The following is a 21,778-nucleotide window of genomic DNA, read 5'->3' as shown; positions in this document are numbered from 1 at the left end:
TTGTGTTCTTTGTTTCCCTCTCTCTCTCTCTCTCTTTCCTTATAGTGTCAGGATGCAAAAGACTTAAAACTTGTTGTTGTTGTTTTTGTTGTTGTTGTTGTTGTTGTTTTTGTTGTTGTTGTTGTTGTTGTTGTTGTTGTTGTTGTTGTTGTTGTTGTTGCTGCTGCTGGTACGTATACCACGTACTGTGGCTGTTGACTAGTGATAGCTAGAGGGCCATCTTTGTTGTCGGATACCCAAAACAGCGCGGTCACGACGGTGTCCCTGTCACGTATAATGAATGTGTGTCAGCTCGTGACAGTAAGTGTGTTGCTGGGAAGCATGTCTACTTTCTCGTCTCCGCAAGGAGGAGAGTGAAACGAAGCGAAGAGGAAGGGATGAAATCAAAATGGCGGCCAAATCTTGGGTGATCGTGATTGTCGGGATCGGAGCTGGATTCTTGCTGTTAGATACAGGTAAGACGAGTTTGGATTTAATTGTAATTAAAGTCAATGAATTTTGATGTGTTTTTCTAAAGTATGAGTATAAAACTGTTGGTGTTATGTTCAGTGCTACAATCAATTCCAAAGCCGCGTACGTGTTTGTCACGATATATATGCAGCTATGGGAGGACGTCAGCCAGGCGTCAGCCAACATTAACTTCAGACTGAATGTTTCGCCGTCAATTTCAAGCGGTACAATTATTTTGAGGGAGAAAAGCATGTCAAGATCTTGCAACTGAAACAGATTTGTGATGCAATTCGATCGATTTTACCCCAAATTCGATTTATTCGAAAACTCACCAAGTGGTTACGTCCCTTGAATAAAAAAAAGAACGATTTTGCTTTGACTCTACTTTCAAAGTCAAAATACAATTTTCCGTCACAAATTAGACTCCATGAGTGGAATACATGGTCTAAAGTGCGATCAGCATCACTTTGAGGGAAGGGGGGATAGTCAGTAGTGAGTTTATGTGAGATAAACAAAGCCGGCTGACGTCCTCCCTGTAGCTGCATGTTTTGGCACGCTCATGGTTGTAAGTGACGTATATTGTTTTGATTGTGTATATAGCGGGGAACTTTACAACGAAAAGTCTGTCATAAGCCGTTTTTACACATAGTGAAATGTAGTGTGCAGATCGTGTGAATATCATACATTGGATATATATATATATACGTACACCGTTGTAAGATGCAAAATGAGTGTCTAATGTTTGAAAGCAGTATGGCCTCAAACACATAATCATGGAGTCGACGCACGTGCGAGGATATGTATGTGTGGGAGGGGGGGGGGGGCGCGGGAGATGGAAGCTTGCTGTATGTTATGTAATGTATATATTGTGTGTGATACGTGGAAATGTGATACTATTTATTTGCATGTATGATACAGGTACAAATGTGATAATTGTAGGCTTATACTAGTGATTACTGTGTGTGATACATGAAATGTGATATGAATGCTGTTTTTATATGTTATACTCTTACTTTCTCCCAAGCGCAAGACAAATTCTTCTATGAAAATTGAAGCCAATAAAATTTGAGTTGAGTTGAGTTGAGTTGAGTTGACAGTGAGTGTCAGTGTTCCGCCTCCAGTGCTGGCGAGGAAACTCAATTATCTCTAAATAGCGGTGATTTTTTAAGAACCGTGTAAACTTCTTTGCCAAAGTCTTGTTTTTCAATTATTTTGTCCATTTTTCTTTTGCCCCATGCTAACAGTAATTAGTGAAGCACTATAAAAGACAAATTGTCTGCAAAACATAAACTTGCTTATGAGTTATTTTAATTGACTATGCTCAGCTTGTATTAATTGCTGGCACACCAAATGACCTCTGAGCCGCATCTTGTTATTCAATTATCGGTTTTTGTTATTTTCAAGCTCTGCGTCTCTCTCTCTCTCTCTCTCTCTCTCTCTCTCTCTCTCTCTCTCTCTCTCTCTCTCTCTCTCTCTCTCTCTCTCTCTCTCTCTCTCTCTCCCTCTTTATCCCTTTCTCTCTCTGTCTCTCCCTCTCTCTGTCTCTGTCTCTCAGTGTCTCTCTCTCTCTCCGTCTCTCTCTCTCCATCTCTCTCTCTCTCTCTCTCGCTCTCTCGCTCTCTCTCTTGTCTCTTTCTCTGTCTCTGTGTGCCTGTGTGTCTGTATGTCTGTGTGTCAGTCTGTATGTCTGTCTGTCTGTCTGTCTCTCTCTGTGTCTCTCTGTCTCTGTCTCTGTCTCTCTCTCTCTCTATCTCTCTCTCTCTCTCTCTCTCTCTCTCTCTCTCTCTCTCTCTCTCTCTGTCTCTCTGTCTCTGTCTCTCTCTAGCTCTCTGTCTGTCTCTGTCTCTGTCTCTCTCTTGTCTATCTCGCTATGTCTCTGTCTCTCTCTAGCTCTCTCTGTCTCTCTGTCTCTGTCTCTCTCTGTATCTCTCTCTCCCCTCTCTCTGTCTCTGTCTCTCTCTAGCTATTTCTGTCTCTCTGTCTCTCTGTCTCTGTCTCTGTCTCTCTCTCTCTCTTCCCCCCCTCTCTCTCTCTATCTCGCTATGTCTCTGTCTCTCTCTAGCTCTCTGTCTCTGTCTCTCTCTGTATCTCTCTCCCCTCTCTCTGTCTCTGTCTCTATCTCTCTCTCGCTATGTCTCTGTCTCTCTCTAGCTATTTCTGTCTCTCTGTCTCTGTCTCTGTCTCTCTCTCTCTCTCTTCCCCCCCTCTCTCTCTCTGTCTATCTCGCTATGTCTCTGTCTCTCTCTCGCTCTCTCTCTCTGTCTCTGTCTCTCTATCTCTCTGTCTCTGTCTCTCTCTCTCTCTGTGCCTATCTCGCTATGTCTCTGTCTCTCTCTAGCTCTCTCTCTCTCGCTCTCTCTCTCTCGCGCGAGCATGTGTGTGTGTATATATGTGTGTGTGTGTGTGTGTGTGTGTGTGTGTGTGTGTGCATGTGTGTGTGCATGTGTGTGTGCATGCATGTGTGCAAATGTGTTTGTGTGAATGTGTGTGAATGTGTTTGTGTGAGTGTGTGTGTGTGTGTGTGTGTGTGTGTGAGTTTATGTGTGCATGTGTGTGTGTATACGTGGGTGTGGATGTGTGTGTGTGTATGTGCGCAGTCTTTGCTTTCGTTTACAATTATTCTCTGTATATGTTCCAAGGACAGGTTGGAAGATTAGGCTAAGCCTAAAACCTTTATCCTTATGTAATAAAGTTCTGAGTTCTGAGTTCTGTCTCTGTCTCTGTCTCTCTCTCTCTCTCTCTCTCTCTCTCTCTCTCTCTCTCTCTCTCTCTCTCTCTCTCTCTCTCTCTCTCTCCTTCTCCCTGCCTAAACCTAAGAGCCACCACATATCACCACTTACACCGTAACATGAAGCTATTCTCCCAATCCAAGACCTTGTTTGTCAATTATCAGTTGCCAGCTGAGATGGAAAATGCACGCTGTTTGACAATCGTGCTAGCTAAGTTAAATTGTCCCTGAAAATACATCTTGTCAAGCAATTATCTCCCTCCGTGCCTTTTTCTGTTTTTCTGTCTTTCTTTCTCTCTGTCTATGTCTCTGTCTCTCTCTGTCTCTCTCTCTGTCTCTCTCTCTCTCTCTCTCTGTCTGTGTGTGTCTCTCTCTCCCCCTCTTTCTCTTGCTCTCTCTCTCTCTCTTTCTCTCAGTCTCTCTCTCTCTCTCTCTCTCTCTCTCTCTAAACAATAAACAATTTGTCTTGACTTGTCTTGCCTCTCTCTCTGTCTCTCTCTCTCTCTCGCTCTCTCTCTCTCTCTCTCTCTCTCTCTCTCTCCGATCAGTCTCTCTTTCTCTCGCTCTCCCTCTCTCTCTCTCTGTGCCTATATCTGTCTTTGTCTCTGTCCCCCTTTCGTTCTCTCTATCTCGTCTCGTATGTGTCTCTGCCTCTCTCGTTCTCTCTCTCTCTGTATTCATTTCCCTCTCTTTCTATCGTCTGTCTCTCTCTTTGTCTGTCTCTGGCACTATTTCTCTCGTCCCATTCCAACGCTCACTCGCTTGCTCTTTCCTACCTTAACCCCCCCTCTCCTTTCCATTTTATTTCTCCCTCTCTTTTGCCGGGTCAATTCACGTGCAGATTGTAACGACCAACCCTTTCCTGAAAAAAAACAAGACCTTGTTTATTAATTATCAGCGGTGAGGAAGAAACGCCTTGCTTTGTCGATAACTATTATTGCAGGTGTGGCAATGAAAGGCTTCAACTGCAGTTCGGTGCATCAAGCATTTAAGATGTTTCATGTTACCCCCCCCCCACCCCCACCCCACCCCCTCCTACAACCGCATCCACCCCAAAACTCACCGCCACATGTCTTCCCCCCCCCCCCACACACACACACAAAAAAGAAGTTTTCATGTACCATTCGGGACTTCACATATGTCGACCGTTACGTCCATGCCAAATCCTGACACAACTTCCCAACTCGACCCCCCCCCCCCCCCTATATCCAACCCCTCTCCCCTACCTAAAACAAAGCAAGACCCCGTTAATCAATTATAAGTCGCGATGGAGTAACGCTGGATGATTATCGTAGCAGGTGTGGCCATCAATTGTTCCAACTGCAATTCTGCACATCAATCATTTAAGATGTTACATGTCTGTTACCCTCCCCTATTCTTTCTGCATACCCCTGCACAATCGCGATGGATAAACGCCTGGCTTTATGGTTATCACACACAATTATCATTGCAGGTGTGGCCATCAAATGTTTCCAACTGCAATTCTGCACATCAAGAATTTTAGATGTTATATGTCTGTTACCCTCCCGTATATCCCTCCTGCATACCCCCACCCCCCTCTCTCCCACCTATCCCCCGCACAGTCGCGATGGAGAAACGCCTGGTTCATGGTAATTATCACACACAATGATCATTGCAGGTGTGGCCATCAAATGTTTCAACTGCAATTCTGCGCATCAAGAATTCTAGATGTTATAATGTCTGTTACCCTCCCGTATCCCCCCTCTCCCACATATCCCCCGCACAGTCGCGATGGAGAAACGCCTGGTTCATGGTAATTATCACACACAATGATCATTGCAGGTGTGGCCATCAAATGTTTCAACTGCAATTCTGCGCATCAAGAATTCTAGATGTTATAATGTCTGTTACCCTCCCGTATCCCCCCTCTCCCACATATCCCCCGCACAGTCGCGATGGAGAAACGCCTGGTTCATGGTAATTATCACACACAATTATCATTGCAGGTGTGGCCATCAAATGTTTCAACTGCAATTCTGCGCATCAGGCGGACTGCGCTGATTGGTTCGACAACGTGACGCAACATCTGGTGGAGTGCTTCTCCTGGCAGACCAAGTGCAGGAAAATTGTGCAAGAAGGTAAAGCTTGTCCTAAATTGAGCCCGAAGTCGACTTCGCGAAGTCTTGTTGCCAAAAATTAGGTGTCAAAGCTTCGTGCAGCCAGCTTTCTGATTGGCTCACGAAGTGTAGCCTATGCGATGCTAACTTTTGTCTGTCTGTGCGTGCGTGCGTATGTATGTCTGTATGTATGTCTGTGGTAGAAACTTTAACATTTGAAGACGTCATATTACATTGACGTCACATTATGACGTACGAGGGTTAGACGTCACGCGATGGAATTACTGAAAGTCTCGGTGATTGTTATTTTGAGCGGGCCGAGACTATTTGGCAGTCGTGTCCATGTAAGTAGGCTACATGCAGACAGACAGATCTAGATCTAGTGTCTCGCTTTCTTGCACAGTTTCACCTATGCTCTTTCTGTGTGTGTGTGTGTGTGTGTGTGTGTGTGTGTGTGTGTGTGTGTGTGTGTGTGTGTGTGTGCGTGTGTGTGTGTGTGTGTGTGTGTGTGTGTGTGTGTGTGTGTGTACTGTGTGTGTGTGTGTGTGACGGAGTGATTGAGTTTGTGTTACTGTTTGTCGATTTCTTACGTGAGCCTTGAAGGCTTCGCCTCTTGTTTTGACTTCGTGAAGTCGACTTCCACCAATAAATGTGAGGCTTTAGGCCTGTCCTTTACTGGAAAAAGTCGACTACTCGAAGGATACATCGCGTAGCTGGCCGCAGTAAGCTTTACTGGAAAAAGTCGACTACTCGAAGGATACATCGCGTAGCTGGCCGCAGTAAGCTTTACTGGAAAAAGTCGACTACTCGAAGGATACATCGCGTAGCTGGCCGCAGTAAGCTTAACTGGAAAAAGTCGACTTCTCAAAGGATACATCGCGTAGCTGGCCGCAGTAAGGTTTACTGGAAAAAGTCGACTTCTCAAAGGATACATCGCGTAGCTGGCCGCAGTAAGCTTTACTGGAAAAAGTCGACTACTCGAAGGATACATCGCGTAGCTGGCCGCAGTAAGCTTTACTGGAAAAAGTCGACTACTCGAAGGATACATCGCGTAGCTGGCCGCAGTAAGCTTAACTGGAAAAAGTCGACTACTCGAAGGATACATCGCGTAGCTGGCCGCAGTAAGCTTAACTGGAAAAAGTCGACTACTCGAAGGATACATCGCGTAGCTGGCCGCAGTAAGCTTTACTGGAAAAAGTCGACTACTCGAAGGATACATCGCGCGCGTAGCTGGCCGCAGTAAGCTTTACTGGAAAAAAAGTCGACTACTCGAAGGATACATCGCGTAGCTGGCCGCAGTAAGCTTTACTGGAAAAAGTCGACTACTCGAAGGATACATCGCGTAGCTGGCCGCAGTAAGCTTTACTGGAAAAAGTCGACTACTCGAAGGATACATCGCGTAGCTGGCCGCAGTAAGCTTTACTGGAAAAAGTCGACTACTCGAAGGATACATCGCGTAGCTGGCCGCAGTAAGCTTTACTGGAAAAAGTCGACTACTCGAAGGATACATCGCGTAGCTGGCCGCAGTAAGCTTTACTGGAAAAAGTCGACTACTCGAAGGATACATCGCGTAGCTGGCCGCAGTAAGCTTTACTGGAAAAAGTCGACTACTCGAAGGATACATCGCGTAGCTGGCCGCAGTAAGCTTAACTGGAAAAAGTCGACTACTCGAAGGATACATCGCGTAGCTGGCCGCAGTAAGCTTTACCTGCGGTTTCCGGTAATACGATTTCGCGAGGACGTCGACTACGGGCTCAGTTAAACACGGGTTTAAAAGATTGTCCTTAATGGAGCCCGAAGGCGACTTCGCGAAGTCTTGTTGCCGAAAATGTAGTGTCAAAGCTTCGTGCATCCTGCTTCCTGATGTGGACATCGCGAAGTCGATTTTGACCAATACATGTAAGGCTTTTGGGTGCAGGAGTGCGGGAAATCGACGAAGAAGCTCGGACGTACAATTCTGCCTTTGTTATGATGTCGTGTTGGTTTAAGAATGTGGCTGGCTGGCTGGCTGGCTGGTAGTTTATTTTGTAGGTTGTGTGTCAGTATGTCTGTGTGTATGTTTGTTTGTGTGTATGTCTCTGTTTATGTTCATCCATCGTCCTGTCTCCCCAATCCGGCAATCGTCTGTATACTGTCTCTGTCTCCCCAATCCGGCAATCGTCTGTATACTGTCTCTGTCTCCCCAATCCGGCAATCGTCTGTATACTGTCTCTGTCTCCCCAATCCGGCAATCGTCTGTATACTGTCTCTGTCTCCCCAATCCGGCAATCGTCTGTATACTGTCTCTGTCTCCCCAATCCGGCAATCGTCTGTATACTGTCTCTGTCTCCCCAATACGGCAATCGTCTGTATACTGTCTCTGTCTCCCCAATCCGGCAATCATCTGTATACTGTCTCTGTCTCCCCAATCCGGCAATCGTCTGTATACTGTCTCTGTCTCCCCAATCCGGCAATCGTCTGTATACTGTCTCTGTCTCCCCAATCCGGCAATCGTCTGTATACTGTCTCTGTCTCCCCAATCCGGCAATCGTCTATATACTGTCTCTGTCTCCCCAATCCGGCAATCGTCTGTATACTGTCTCTGTCTCCCCAATCCGGCAATCGTCTGTATACTGTCTCTGTCTCCCCAATCCGGCAATCGTCTGTATACTGTCTCTGTCTCCCCAATCCGGCAATCGTCTGTATACTGTCCCTGTCTCCCCAATCCGGCAATCGTCTGTATACTGTCCCTGTCTCCCCAATCCGGCAATCGACGTCTGTATACTGTCTCTGTCTCCCATCGTCTGTATACTGTCTCTGTCTCCCATCGTCTGTATACTGTCTCTGTCTCCCATCGTCTGTATACTGTCTCTGTCTCCCATCGTCTGTATACTGTCTCTGTCTCCCATCGTCTGTATACTGTCTCTGTCTCCCATCGTCTGTATACTGTCTCTGTCTCCCATCGTCTGTATACTGTCCCTGTCTCCCATCGTCTGTATACTGTCTCTGTCTCCCATCGTCTGTATACTGTCCCTGTCTCCCATCGTCTGTATACTGTCTCTGTCTCCCATCGTCTGTATACTGTCTCTGTCTCCCATCGTCTGTATACTGTCTCTGTCTCCCATCGTCTGTATACTGTCTCTGTCTCCCATCGTCTGTATACTGTCCCTGTCTCCCATCGTCTGTATACTGTCTCTGTCTCCCATCGTCTGTATACTGTCTCTGTCTCCATCTAATTTTCGTCTTCTGTCTGCCTGTCTCGCTGTATGCCTGTTTGCTTGTCTGTATGTCTGGCTGACTGGCTAGTTGGTTGGCTGGCTGGTTGGCTGGCTCTTCCTACATCATCATCATCATCATCGTCATCATCATCATCATCATCATCATCATCATTGGTTGGGTTTGTAGTTCTGTTTGACTGGCTGCTTTTTGTGTGTTGTGTTTGCTTTGTTTTGTTTGTTTGGTTGTTTGTTTGTTTGGTTGTTTGTTTGTTTGTTTGTGTTTCTTTGTTTGTTTGTTTGTTTGGTTGGTTGGTTGTTTGTTTGTTTGTTTGTTTGTTTGGTTGTTGGTTGGTTGTTTGTTTGTTTGTTTGTTTGTTTGTTTGTTTGTTTGTTTGTTTGTTTGTTTGTTTGTTTGTTTGTTTGTTTGTTTGTTTGTTTGTTTGTTTGTTTGTTTGTTTGGTTGGTCGATTGGTTGGTTGGTTGGTTTGCTTGTTTATTTGTTTCACCAACCGCAAATGCTTCTAATTCTAAACTCCAGAGAATGCCGTCCAGTTTGTCAAATGCTAAATTCCATTGCATGGTGTTAACTGTACGTAATAACACTGTTTTCCCTTTCTGTTTGACCAGCCTGGTTCGACGACCACTGGGATATTCGCTACATCAGACAGTGCGCGGGAGACGACAGCTACGTCGGCCCGATGGAGGGACGCATATGTAAAGAGAGATACGGATCCAACTGGGTGCGACAACGCTACTGCCACTGCGACAACCAAGATGGTTGCAATGCCGCCCCTGCTCTCATGGCGTCATCACACGTTTGGACTCTTTTTCTGAGCTTGCTGGCCTTAGCAGTTCCTGGGATGGTGCTCAGCAGTTCCTGGGATGGTGCTGAGCAGTTCCTGGGATGGTGCTGAGCAGTTCCTGGGATGGTGCTGAGCAGTTCCTGGGATGGTGCTCAGCAGAAAGTGATCGTGATAATGATACAGTGGAACCCCCCTTGTAAGACCTGTAAAAATCTGAGAAAAGCAGGTCTTAATTAAGAGGGAGTCTTAAAATGGGGGTACATTTACTAAGGCTATGAACAGAAAGTCTGAGGAAAGAGGGTCTTAAAAGGGAGGGAGTCTTAAATTGGTGAGGGGGAGGGGGACTTAAATTGGTGGGGGGGGGGGGGGTGTCTTAAAATAGGGGTTTCACTGTATGTGTATTTCGCTTGCCTCTTTGTTTATCTTTTTTTTTCAAGATTTTGTTTAATTTGGGGATGGGGTGGGGGTGGGGGTGGGGGTGGGTGTGGGGGGGGGGGGGGGGGGTGGTTTCATGCTGCTGTATCCGAATGAATATTAACAACTGAGTGTATTATGTGTGAATATGGTACAGTAATCTTACATTTTGGGAAAGGAGTTGGATGGGGTTGGGGGGGGGGGGGGTGGTGCTGATGGGGTCTATGTCGATCAAAAGAGTGGGATTCCCTGTAGGTGGAGTTCCTCCCACAGTGTGGAGTTTTTCAATAAAACTTGCAAACCATACTCGAATTTTTAAGAAATATCAAAAAAGATTGAAAAACATCAAATTCTACCGATGTCGCCAAGCATCACGTGACTTTCAGCGATATCAGCGACACGCTACAGGAACTAAATCCTGTGGTATTCCCTGTATACAGGGAATCCCCCTCCAGGAACTCCACCTACAGGAAATCCCACTCTTTTGGTCGACATAGACCCCATCAGCGGGGGTGGTCTCATGCTGCTGTATCCGTATGAATATTAACAACTGAGTGTATATGTGTGAATATGGTAGAGTAATCTTACATTTTGGGAAAGTAGTTGGGGGTGGATGGGGGTGGGGGGGGGGGTGGTCTCATGCTGCTGTATCCGAATGAATATTAACAACTGAGTGTATAATGTGTGAATATGGTAGAGTAATCTTACATTTTGTGAAAGGAGTTGAGGCGGCTTGGGGGGGGGGGGGGGTGCCATGCTGCTGTATCAGTATGAATGTGAACAACTGAGTGTATACGTGTGAATATGATAACGAAATCTGACATTTTGGGAAAGGAGTGGTTTAAACAGTTAAATGGATAAAACCACAGTTTAAACCAACATGATAGGGAAAACAGAACTTATTTAAATGATACAGAAGTGGGTTACTCACTCACATTCTCGAATGGCTGTCGCTTTCTTTGACATGGCTGATGTTATTTTTAATTATGCTAGTTTTAATATCTTGAAAAACAACGAACGTTATGCATTTTTTTTAAAGGGGGGGGGGGGGTTGCAAGGAGGGGGGGGGGGGTGAACTGACCATTCCTTGCTAGGAATGAAAATCGTTTCAGACTCATTTGTATATTTTTGTCTTCTGTGGGTTTCTTTCTTCAAACCCGTCTTCGTCTAAACTAAGATTTTATTTACGAACAAATTAATGGTTTGAAAGGATCAACGGTTTGCGTTGAGTTTTTGTTCGATTCGAAACTGACAAATAAATACTTTCTTACATTCTTAATTTTCCAGGATATCTTGTAATGCCTTTTGTATGAATCGTACAGCCATACGTGTATGCTTGTTGATCAAGGAAAACAAATGCGCTGTCGTGCTACATCACTGCAGTCAGCCAAGCTAAGAGACTACAGTATTTTCAAATAAATTAATTTACGCGCGACCTCACAAACACACACACACAGACACACATACACAGACAGACAGATAGACAGACAGGCAGTCAGATAGACAGACAGACAGACACACAGACACACCACACACACACACACACACACACACACACACACACACACACACACACATACAAACACACATACACATATATACACTGAGCACAACAAGTTAAGGATATGTTTTCAGTGGTATACCCCGGATGTTAAACAGCAGTTTTTTGGTCAGAAATATACGTGTATTTGAAGATCAGTGTTTCTTCTGCTCAAAAATGTGTTTCTGGAATCTGAGCAATATTTGGGTATGACGTCACAGGTCCGTGACCACGCCTACCCTCAAAAATGGCGTTTTTTGACGGCATGATTCACTTTCAACAGTCGAAACGGTGATTTTAAACTGAATGATACTTTGCATTTTTTACGCCAAAAAGTTTATTTGGTGTCTGACCTAACAAGTCATAGAAATTTCGTTCAAATCCGCCGCGCAGTCATGCTGATCCAGCGTGTAAAAGAGAGCGACCACAATCCTGAAAAATGGCAAAAAATCCATGATTTGTATTGTATTTTTGCTGGGTAGCCGCAATTGATATGCAATGAATCTAAAACTACAAATAGCAGCCTCTCCACATTTCACAGAACGCTGAAAAAGACCCTCATCTGGATTCGCGCTAGTACGTAGAGCAAACAGAACCCGAGAACGGACGTTGTAACGGTTATGGAATAAGACCACCCCTCCTTTGGTCAAAAACCAAAAATGAACAGCTTGGGTGTTCTGTATGTACAGTGGTATTTATTTCTAGGATTATTTTCGCAAAACGCGCACTGGTGCCTTTTTCAGGAATTAATTCATCAGCAAAAATCAAGTTCACCACAGCTAGCAGTCAGGATGTTGATTTTTGGCAAGTGACTAAGTGGATCGAGACTTATCTTATGCATATGTAAACTGAGTCTGGCCTGACCACAAACAGTGGGGCGAACTGTTGTTATGAGACGGAGTGGGGCTGATGGGGTCTATGTCGACCAAAAGAGTGTGATTCCCTGTAGGTGGAGTGAGAGACTGTAGAGTATACAGAGACGCTCCATGCGGTGCTGAAAAGTGAGACCGGATGCCCAGTGGCGCCACCACGCGGAAACATGGAAAAACCTACTTTCTCTTTTCACAGCAGTAGTGATATCGTGCTGCACAAGCATGGCCGCGCCAACGCGAAAACGCAGTGGGGCATGGTGTTCGGCCATCAATTGCTCAAACCCGTCGCGATATAACCCTTCGTGGTTGAAAACGACGTTAAACACCAAATAAAGAAAGAATCAATTGCTCAAACGCACATGCCAAAGGCTTCTGGATGTTCAAATTTCCCAAGGAAGAGAGCAGGTGAGGATTGTTTCTTCAATTCAGTTTTCTCTCGTTAAATGTTGGAAAATCAGTAAGTTGTAGCGTCGAACTGCGTGTAGATCTATTCTACCGGAACAGTGAAAACACACACTGTATACACACTACAGCCTCAAACCAGTCCTGAGGGTAGACAGAGAGAGAGAGAGAGAGAGAGAGAGAGAGAGAGAGAGAGAGAGAGAGAGAGAGAGAGAGAGAGAGAGAGAAACAGAGACAGAGACAGAGACAGAGAGAGAGATTGGATTGGATTGTTTACTCATTTAGGCCGTAGCCCCTTATGACGGGGGTGAACATATATACAATGACATAATGACATTTGCACACACATCAAATGAAATAAATCATACACGAACTACTAAGACATTACATTTCAAATAAAATATACCGTAGGCTTACATGAACTAAGACATAACAACACTACGTAGCCGAAATGCTTTGTACACATAAGCTGACAACTTTCGAACAATACCTTCATTCACAGATGCCATAAGCATAGAAAACTTGTGTAAACTTGGGTTTCTATCAAACTTAGCAGGAATAAACTGGCATCGCAAATCACGAAGTGCGGGGCAACAAAGCACAAAATAAAACTCATCTTCCTTACTTTCCCTGCACAATGGGCATAACAACATATCCGCATCGTATCTCTTATATCGATTAACGTGCACAAATAGTTCTGTTATTCCACCTCGGAATCTTGCCATAATAAGAGAGAGCGAGAGAGAGAGAGAGAGAGAGAGAGAGAGAGAGAGAGAAGAAAAAGAGAGAGAGAGAGAGTGAGAGACTCAGAGCTTTCGGAACAGGAAAGAAGCAACTGATAAGAAATAAGAAAATCATCGATCGATCAAGATTCTTTAAAGTCAGCTTGGTCACAAGAATCTGGTTTAAGTTGCTGTATTTTACAGTTTTCCTTACATGATAACTTCTTAGCTCCGTGTTATTGACAACCCATTTCAGTTTCGATGTGCTGGGACGACACCAAATTGACTAAATGCCTTAGTTACCGATTTAACCGGGAACTATTTCGTTAAACGATTAATTCCTGAATATTTTCTCAGGCTTAACTAACCATGTATTCAGTATGTATTTGTATTTGATTAAAACACACAAAAATAACGACGGTTAGTTCGTGAAAAGAGACTGACTTGAATCATGTTTGCATATAACTACAGCGATGCAGCGAATATTGCCTAAGAAAATTAATTTGATTTAATTTTAATCTATACCATTTTCTGCGGTGTTTTTATGGTCATTTAAAAAGGATGTTCACAAACAAACATATTTTTTCATCCAGTTACTGTTTGCAGCACTGTCAGCCGGACAGAACAGACAGTATGTTAATATAAACGTGATATAAACACAGCCGACAGCAGCCGCTTTTCGCGAGCTACCTTGTGCGGCAGGGAGTGGCTCTTTTCCCGCGCTGCGCTGGCCGGTCTCAGTTTCGCACCGCAGCGCAAAGAAGGATGACGCGTCTCTGTATACTCTATAGTCTCTGGTGGAGTTCCTGTAGGGGGATTCTCTGTATACAGGGAATACCACAGGATTTAGTTCCTGTTGCGTTTCGCTGATATCGCTGAAAGTCACGTGATGCTTTGCGACATCGGCAGAATTTGATGTTTATCGATATTTTTTTATACTTCTTAGTAATTCGAGTATGGTTTGCAAGTTTTATTGAAAAACTCCACCCTGTGGTATTCCCTGTATACAGGGAATCCCCCTCCAGGAACTCCACCTACAGGGAATCCCACTCTTTTGGTGGACATAGACCCCATCAGCCGGAGTGGGCCTTTAAACACGTTGTTGCACACGAAAGCGGTTTAAAAGAAACAGAAAATTGAGTCACTTGTAAACCTAGTGAAAACGAATGTCGGCAAAAATAGCCGAAAGCAATGGAAACGTACACTCTATCATAATCACTGAGATACTGTTCTCTCTGCAGTCTCTGACTCCATATAACTCAGTACCCTAGGTCTTTAAACACACACCTCCCCCATTTCAACGCGCCCTTTCCAAAGTCCATCAAGACGTCAACACCTTCCAGCACCTGCAGCCCTTGCTTCGTCTGTCGTCTGCCGAGCTCCCCCCAAACATCTCCACGGCTCCTCCGGCCCTGTTTGGGCACGAGCCCGTAATGGGTACTCTGTCATCGCCTGCGGGCTGTTGCCCCATACCGGAAAGAAGAAAACGACGGAGCAGATGCTTGCCGTTTTGTGGAAAGCAACAAACTTAGTCTGCTCCTCGTTCGTCTTGTTTCCTTCTTTTGTGACCACCATTGTGACCAGTGCAGAGTTAAAATAAATAACAAGAATTGTAGGTTATAGGAACGTTTAATTATTGACAAAACAAAACGTTACTTGTACAGTACGTCGACCCAGTGGTCTTGGAAGCGGACATACAAACACTTAAGGTAGAAATAATGAACTGATCTCAAAATCGTCCATGAATGCTATTTGATCAGCGCAGTGCTATTTTTTGTCAAAGCTACTCTATTGCTGCGCTACAAAATTCAGGGCTCCCCACAGACGCGCTCTACCTAGAAGCAACTGTATCCCCCCCCCCCCCCTCCCCCGACCTTTTTGGTATCTGAGCAGCTGCTCTTGCGAGATATCTGCGAGACATGCTTTATGTTATGCTTCGAAAGTCGCGGGAACTACGATCTCCGGTCGTCGCAGCTCTCGCGAGATAGTCGTATACCCTGCTTTGATATGCTTTGAAGTTTGCGAGAGCTTACGAAAACTTGGAATACCGACAGGGTCTATTGTATGTTTTTCCATTGTATATTCAGCGGATCTTTAGAGGATCCCATTACCAGGAGGACTTTAAGAAGATTTGCGAGACCTTCACGAAAACATTATCTGTCATATCGGTTAGATTTACACTGTTAATTCACGTCGGTACAGATTTCGCAGAACATTTTCTCGGTTTCGTTTTTGTCGATTCTATTTGGAAACTATAGCAAACTCTTACATTCTGAAACTGAATCAGTACCGACGGTATGCATGATAACGCTAAGTTAGTGCGTCCCGGGATCCACTCTTTTCGGGTTTAGTGCGCCGCGAGATTCTTTATCTCTGTGGTTCTATATCTCTGTGCGCGGGACCCACTTCAAGAATTGCTTGAACGTTATTTCCTGCCTCTATCATAGTGCGTGCGCAGGGACGCACAGTCTGGGGGAGAACTGAGAACATCATAGTCTTTGGTTAACTCCCATCGTAGTTTTGATCTGGAGTGGATGTTTAACTGTGAGGTAAAATGTGCGCGTTGGTCGTAAAGGTGATGTTTGGATACAGTGTAGGAGGTGTGGGGGTTATTTTTGTCTGTCGCGTGTTGCTTGTGTTTCCCCTTGCTTGGGGAGCGTTGATTATTATGAAAGCGAGGACATGTGATATGATGGCGGCTGTTGGAACCGTGACAAGCACATGTACAAAGAAAAGAAGGCACTTTTTGTGATTTGCCATACTCTTCTTCCGGCTCCCGTCGTTTTTTTCTCGGCGAGCGCGCGTGCATTCCTGTGTGTGTGTGTGTGTGTGTGTGTGTGTGTGTGTGTGCGTGCGTGCGTGCGTGCGTACGTGCGGGCGTGCGTGCTTTCGTGTATGTGTGAGTGTTTGTTCTAGTGTCTTCATTCGTGTGTGTGTGTGTGTGTGTGTGTGTTCGTACATTCATACGTATCTGGCATTAAGAGCAGCAGATTTGCTGTAGCCTACTTGAACACATGTCAGTGCCCCCTGCACATCAGATTCCCATGATTCTGCCAAGAACAGCAAGACAGCTATCGATGTCAATCTATTTTGACAGAGATGGCAACATCCACACCACAGAATGAATGAACTGATGAGATGTAACGCGCGTTACGGCGTGACACCACGCCTATACGACAGACCCTGTCATCAGAGTGTGCAATAAAACTTGGCCGATGCAAATGCACGTAATCCACATCCACATGAAAATGCCAGCTCCAAAAGTTGCCCGCACAAGGAGTGGAACGCAGGGCTTGAGTTATATGTGTGTGTGAGACGGGACGGGGGGGGGGGGGGGCGGAGGGGGGGGGGGGGGGGGTAGGAGGGGAGAAGAAGGTCGGGAGGGGGGTGTCGAAAATTGACATAATATGCCGATTTGTGTTGCTGTTTGTTTTTTCTTTATTTAGTTTCGTTATATTTTATTATTTCAAAACAATACGGGGATGTGAGAAGTTTGGAGACTGAGGGTTAGAGTGGGGAGACTGAGGGTTAGGGTGGGGGGAGATTGAGGGTTAGGGTGGGGGGAGATTGAGGGTTAGGGTGGGGGGAGATTGAGGGTTAGGGTGGGGGAGATTGAGGGTTAGGGTGGGGGGAGATTGAGGGTTAGGGTGGGGGGAGATTGAGGGTTAGGGTGGGGGAGATTGAGGGTTAGGGTGGGGGGAGATTGAGGGTTAGGGTGGGGGAGATTGAGGGTTAGGGTGGGGGGAGATTGAGGGTTAGGGTGGGGGAGATTGAGGGTTAGGGTGGGAGGAGATTGAGGGTTAGGGTGGGGGAGATTGAGGGTTAGGGTGGGGGGAGATTGAGGGTTAGGGTGGGGGGAGATTGAGGGTTAGGGTGGGGGAGATTGAGGGTTAGGGTGGGGGGAGATTGAGGGTTAGGGTGGGGGGAGATTGAGGGTTAGGGTGGGGGGAGATTGAGGGTTAGGGTGGGGGAGATTGAGGGTTAGGGTGGGGGGAGATTGAGGGTTAGGGTGGGGGAGATTGAGGGTTAGGGTGGGGGGAGATTGAGGGTTAGGGTGGGGGGAGATTGAGGGTTAGGGTGGGGGAGATTGAGGGTTAGAGTGGGGGAGATTGAGGGTTAGGGTGGGGGAGACTGAGGGTTAGAGTGGGGGTGATTGAGGGTTAGGGTGGGGGGAGATTGAGGGTTAGGGTGGGGGGAGATTGAGGGTTAGGGTGGGGGAGATTGAGGGTTAGGGTGGGGGGAGATTGAGGGTTAGGGTGGGGGGAGATTGAGGGTTAGGGTGGGGGGAGATTGAGGGTTAGGGTGGGGGAGATTGAGGGTTAGAGTGGGGGAGATTGAGGGTTAGGGTGGGGGAGACTGAGGGTTAGAGTGGGGGAGATTGAGGGTTAGGGTGGGGGGAGATTGAGGGTTAGAGTGGGGGAGATTGAGGGTTAGAGTGGGGGAGATTGAGGGTTAGGGTGGGGGGAGATTGAGGGTTAGGGTGGGGGAGATTGAGGGTTAGGGTGGGGGAGACTGAGGGTTAGAGTGGGGGAGATTGAGGGTTAGAGTGGGGGAGACTGAGGGTTAGGGTGGGGGAGATTGAGGGTTAGGGTGGGGGAGATTGAGGGTTAGAGTGGGGGAGATTGAGGGTTAGGGTGGGGGAGATTGAGGGTTAGAGTGGGGGAGATTGAGGGTTAGGGTGGGGGAGATTGAGGGTTAGAGTGGGGGAGATTGAGGGTTAGGGTGGGGGGAGACTGAGGGTTAGAGTGGGGGAGATTGAGGGTTAGGGTGGGGGAGATTGAGGGTTAGAGTGGGGAGATTGAGGGTTAGGGTGGGGGAGATTGAGGGTTAGGATGGGGGAGACTGAGGGTTAGAGTGGGGGAGACTGAGGGTTAGGGTGGGGGAGACTGAGGGTTAGGGTGTCGGAGACTGAGGGTTAGGGTGGGGCGAGACTGAGGGTTAGAGTGGGGGAGATTGAGGGTTAGAGTGGGGGAGACTGAGGGTTAGAGTGGGGGAGATTGAGGGTTAGGGTGGGGGAGACTGAGGGTTAGAGTGGGGGAGATTGAGGGTTAGGATGGGGGAGACTGAGGGTTAGGGTGGGGGAGATTGATGGTTAGAGTGGGGGAGACTGAGGGTTAGAGTGGGGGAGACTGAGGGTTAGAGTGGGGGAGATTGAGGGTTAGAGTGGGGGAGATTGAGGGTTAGAGTGGGGGAGATTGAGGGTTAGAGTGGGGGAGATTGAGGGTTAGGGTGGGGGAGACTGAGGGTTAGAGTGGGGGAGACTGAGGGTTAGAGTGGGGGAGATTGAGGGTTAGAGTGGGGGAGACTGAGGGTTAGGGTGGGGGAGACTGAGGGTTAGAGTGGGGGAGACTGAGGGTTAGAGTGGGGGAGATTGAGGGTTAGAGTGGGGGAGATTGAGGGTTAGGGTGGGGGAGACTGAGGGTTAGGGTGGGGGAGATTGAGGGTTAGGGTGGGGGAGACTGAGGGTTACGGTGGGGGAGACTGAGGGTTAGAGTGGGGGAGACTGAGGGTTAGAGTGGGGGAGATTGAGGGTTAGGATGGGGGAGACTGAGGGTTAGGGTGGGGGAGATTGAGGGTTAGAGTGGGGGAGTTAGGGTTAGAGTGGGGGAGACTGAGGGTTAGAGTGGGGGAGTTAGGGTTAGAGTGGGGGAGATTGAGGGTTAGAGTGGGGGAGATTGAGGGTTAGGGTGGGGGAGACTGAGGGTTAGGGTGGGGGAGACTGAGGGTTAGAGTGGGGGAGATTGAGGGTTAGGGTGGGGGAGACTGAGGGTTAGGGTGGGGGAGACTGAGGGTTAGGGTGGGGGAGATTGAGGGTTAGGGTGGGGGAGACTGAGGGTTAGGGTGGGGGAGACTGAGGGTTAGAGTGGGGGAGACTGAGGGTTAGGATGGGGGAGACTGAGGGTTAGGGTGGGGGAGATTGAGGGTTAGAGTGGGGGAGTTAGGGTTAGAGTGGGGGAGACTGAGGGTTAGAGTGGGGGAGTTAGGGTTAGAGTGGGGGAGATTGAGGGTTAGAGTGGGGGAGATTGAGGGTTAGGGTGGGGGAGACTGAGGGTTAGGGTGGGGGAGACTGAGGGTTAGAGTGGGGGAGATTGAGGGTTAGGGTGGGGGGAGACTGAGGGTTAGGGTGGGGGAGACTGAGGGTTAGAGTGGGGGAGACTGAGGGTTAGAGTGGGGGAGATTGAGGGTTAGAGTGGGGGAGATTGAGGGTTAGGGTGGGGGAGACTGAGGGTTAGGGTGGGGGAGACTGAGGGTTAGGGTGGGGGAGACTGAGGGTTAGGGTGGGGGAGACTGAGGGTTAGAGTGGGGGAGACTGAGGGTTAGAGTGGGGGAGATTGAGGGTTAGAGTGGGGGAGACTGAGGGTTAGGGTGGGGGAGACTGAGGGTTAGGGTGGGGGAGATTGAGGGTTAGGGTGGGGGAGACTGAGGGTTAGGGTGGGGGAGACTGAGGGTTAGAGTGGGGGAGACTGAGGGTTAGAGTGGGGGAGATTGAGGGTTAGGGTGGGGGAGACTGAGGGTTAGGGTGGGGGAGACTGAGGGTTAGAGTGGGGGAGACTGAGGGTTAGGGTGGGGGAGACTGAGGGTTAGAGTGGGGGAGACTGAGGGTTAGAGTGGGGGAGATTGAGGGTTAGAGTGGGGGAGACTGAGGGTTAGGGTGGGGGAGACTGAGGGTTAGAGTGGGGGAGACTGAGGGTTAGGGTGGGGGGAGATTGAGGGTTAGGATGGGGGAGACTGAGGGTTAGGGTGGGGGAGACTGAGGGTTAGAGTGGGGGAGACTGAGGGTTAGAGTGGGGGAGATTGAGGGTTAGGATGGGGGAGACTGAGGGTTAGGGTGGGGGAGATTGAGGGTTAGGGTGGGGGAGATTGAGGGTTAGGGTGGGGGAGATTGAGGGTTAGGGTGGGGGAGATTGAGGGTTAGGGTGGGGGAGATTGAGGGTTAGGGTGGGGGAGATTGAGGGTTAGGGTGGGGGAGATTGAGGGTTAGAGTGGGGGAGACTGAGGGTTAGGGTGGGGGAGACTGAGGGTTAGAGTGGGGGAGACTGAGGGTTAGGGTGGGGGGAGATTGAGGGTTAGGATGGGGGAGACTGAGGGTTAGGGTGGGGGAGACTGAGGGTTCGAGTGGGGGAGATTGAGGGTTAGAGTGGGGGAGATTGAGGGTTAGAGTGGGGGAGACTGAGGGTTAGGGTGGGGGAGACTGAGGGTTAGAGTGGGGGAGACTGAGGGTTAGGGTGGGGGGAGATTGAGGGTTAGGATGGGGGAGACTGAGGGTTAGGGTGGGGGAGACTGAGGGTTAGAGTGGGGGAGATTGAGGGTTAGGATGGGGGAGACTGAGGGTTAGGGTGGGGGAGATTGAGGGTTAGGGTGGGGGAGATTGAGGGTTAGGGTGGGGGAGATTGAGGGTTAGGGTGGGGGAGATTGAGGGTTAGGGTGGGGGAGATTGAGGGTTAGGGTGGGGGAGATTGAGGGTTAGGGTGGGGGAGATTGAGGGTTAGAGTGGGGGAGACTGAGGGTTAGGGTGGGGGAGACTGAGGGTTAGGGTGGGGGAGATTGAGGGTTAGGGTGGGGGGAGACTGAGGGTTAGAGTGGGGGAGATTGAGGGTTAGGGTGGGGGAGACTGAGGGTTAGAGTGAGGGAGACTGAGGGTTAGAGTGGGGGAGACTGAGGGTTAGGGTGGGGGAGATTGAGGGTTAGAGTGGGGGAGACTGAGGGTTAGAGTGGGGGAGACTGAGGGTTAGGGTGGGGGAGACTGAGGGTTAGGGTGGGGGAGATTGAGGGTTAGGGTGGGGGAGACTGAGGGTTAGGGTGGGGGAGTGTTGCAGTTCCCCTTTTTACCTTGTGTTTTAGATACAATATCTAAGAACACACCAAAGTTATATTCAATACTTTACAACAGTCATGCTTCAAATCAATCTCGTAAAACACTGATGATTTAGATTAATGAATAAATTTATTGGTTGGTAATATTTCCGGATTCTTTAACAAACTATTTCTATTTTAGATCTAACGAATCTGCGTTCATAGTTAATTGTTCTTGCATTGACAGCTAGTTTAGGTCGAACTGGACTTATCTCAACTGGGCTGGTTAGTTATAAAGTCCGAATGTCCTGATGGAAGCCTGGATTCACATGATGACCATAGTATTGACGAACTTGATGCAGATCACTTGATGATGATGATGATTAGTAGACAAACTCCTTTTGCTCCTCGCTGGTGGATCACACTGGTGGCGTAGCTTGGTTAGTTCACCCTTATCCCAGCGGATCCCAGACGCTCGAACCCCTGGATCAAAGGTAATACTTGTTATTAACAACGGTATCCTAGGATCAAGGTTAATTTTGATTTCTTGCCCTATCTTCATGTCGGGCAGTTCGCAGACAAACCAAGCATGGTTACTGAATAAAATACTAGATCTATATGCCGAACTAACTTGCAGCATGTACGTTTATGATTAACTTCATTAAACATTCTAAAACAAATATATGCGACATGGATGTGAGTGTATAATAGCTGTTCCTTCATTGATGGACGCTCGATATTACAACGACACCTTACCTCTTGATGCTCCTTTCCGGAC

General features: G+C 47.7%; 1 protein-coding gene and 1 long non-coding RNA gene across 2 annotated transcripts in view; one reads left to right on the top strand and one right to left on the bottom strand.

Moving 5' to 3' along the window:
* Positions 1 to 315: 315 nt before the first annotated feature.
* On the top strand, positions 316 to 9,581 carry LOC138968436 (UPAR/Ly6 domain-containing protein crok-like). Its single transcript, XM_070341016.1, has 3 exons — positions 316 to 455; positions 5,146 to 5,277; positions 9,081 to 9,581. Exons 1-3 carry the CDS (start codon positions 389 to 391, stop codon positions 9,365 to 9,367), a joined length of 486 nt encoding a protein of 161 aa, XP_070197117.1. The 5' UTR covers positions 316 to 388; the 3' UTR covers positions 9,368 to 9,581.
* An 11,548-nt stretch (positions 9,582 to 21,129) lies between these two features.
* LOC138968439 (uncharacterized) overlaps positions 21,130 to 21,778 on the bottom strand; it is a 952-nt gene continuing 303 nt past the window's right edge. The window contains exons 1-2 of the long non-coding RNA XR_011456187.1: positions 21,757 to 21,778; positions 21,130 to 21,483 (exon numbers count right to left, since the gene is read on the bottom strand). The exon at positions 21,757 to 21,778 is cut by the window's right edge and continues 303 nt beyond it. This is a non-coding gene — a long non-coding RNA (uncharacterized lncRNA). The remainder of the gene's footprint in view (positions 21,484 to 21,756) is intronic.

This window comes from Littorina saxatilis, linkage group LG6 (assembly GCF_037325665.1).
Source record: "Littorina saxatilis isolate snail1 linkage group LG6, US_GU_Lsax_2.0, whole genome shotgun sequence".
NCBI lineage: Eukaryota > Metazoa > Mollusca > Gastropoda > Littorinimorpha > Littorinidae > Littorina > Littorina saxatilis.
Note: the sequence above shows the minus strand (reverse complement) of the source record. Positions and strands in the feature narration are given on the sequence as shown.

Bases quoted from the DNA above. Each gene is read 5' to 3' on its own strand.
- LOC138968436 (XM_070341016.1), top strand. From the start codon at position 389: ATGGCGGCCAAATCTTGGGTGATCGTGATTGTCGGGATCGGAGCTGGA. The intron at 456-5,145 runs GTAAGACGAGTT...TTATCATTGCAG, and splicing joins ATTCTTGCTGTTAGATACAG to GTGTGGCCATCAAATGTTTC. The intron at 5,278-9,080 runs GTAAAGCTTGTC...CTGTTTGACCAG, and splicing joins CAGGAAAATTGTGCAAGAAG to CCTGGTTCGACGACCACTGG.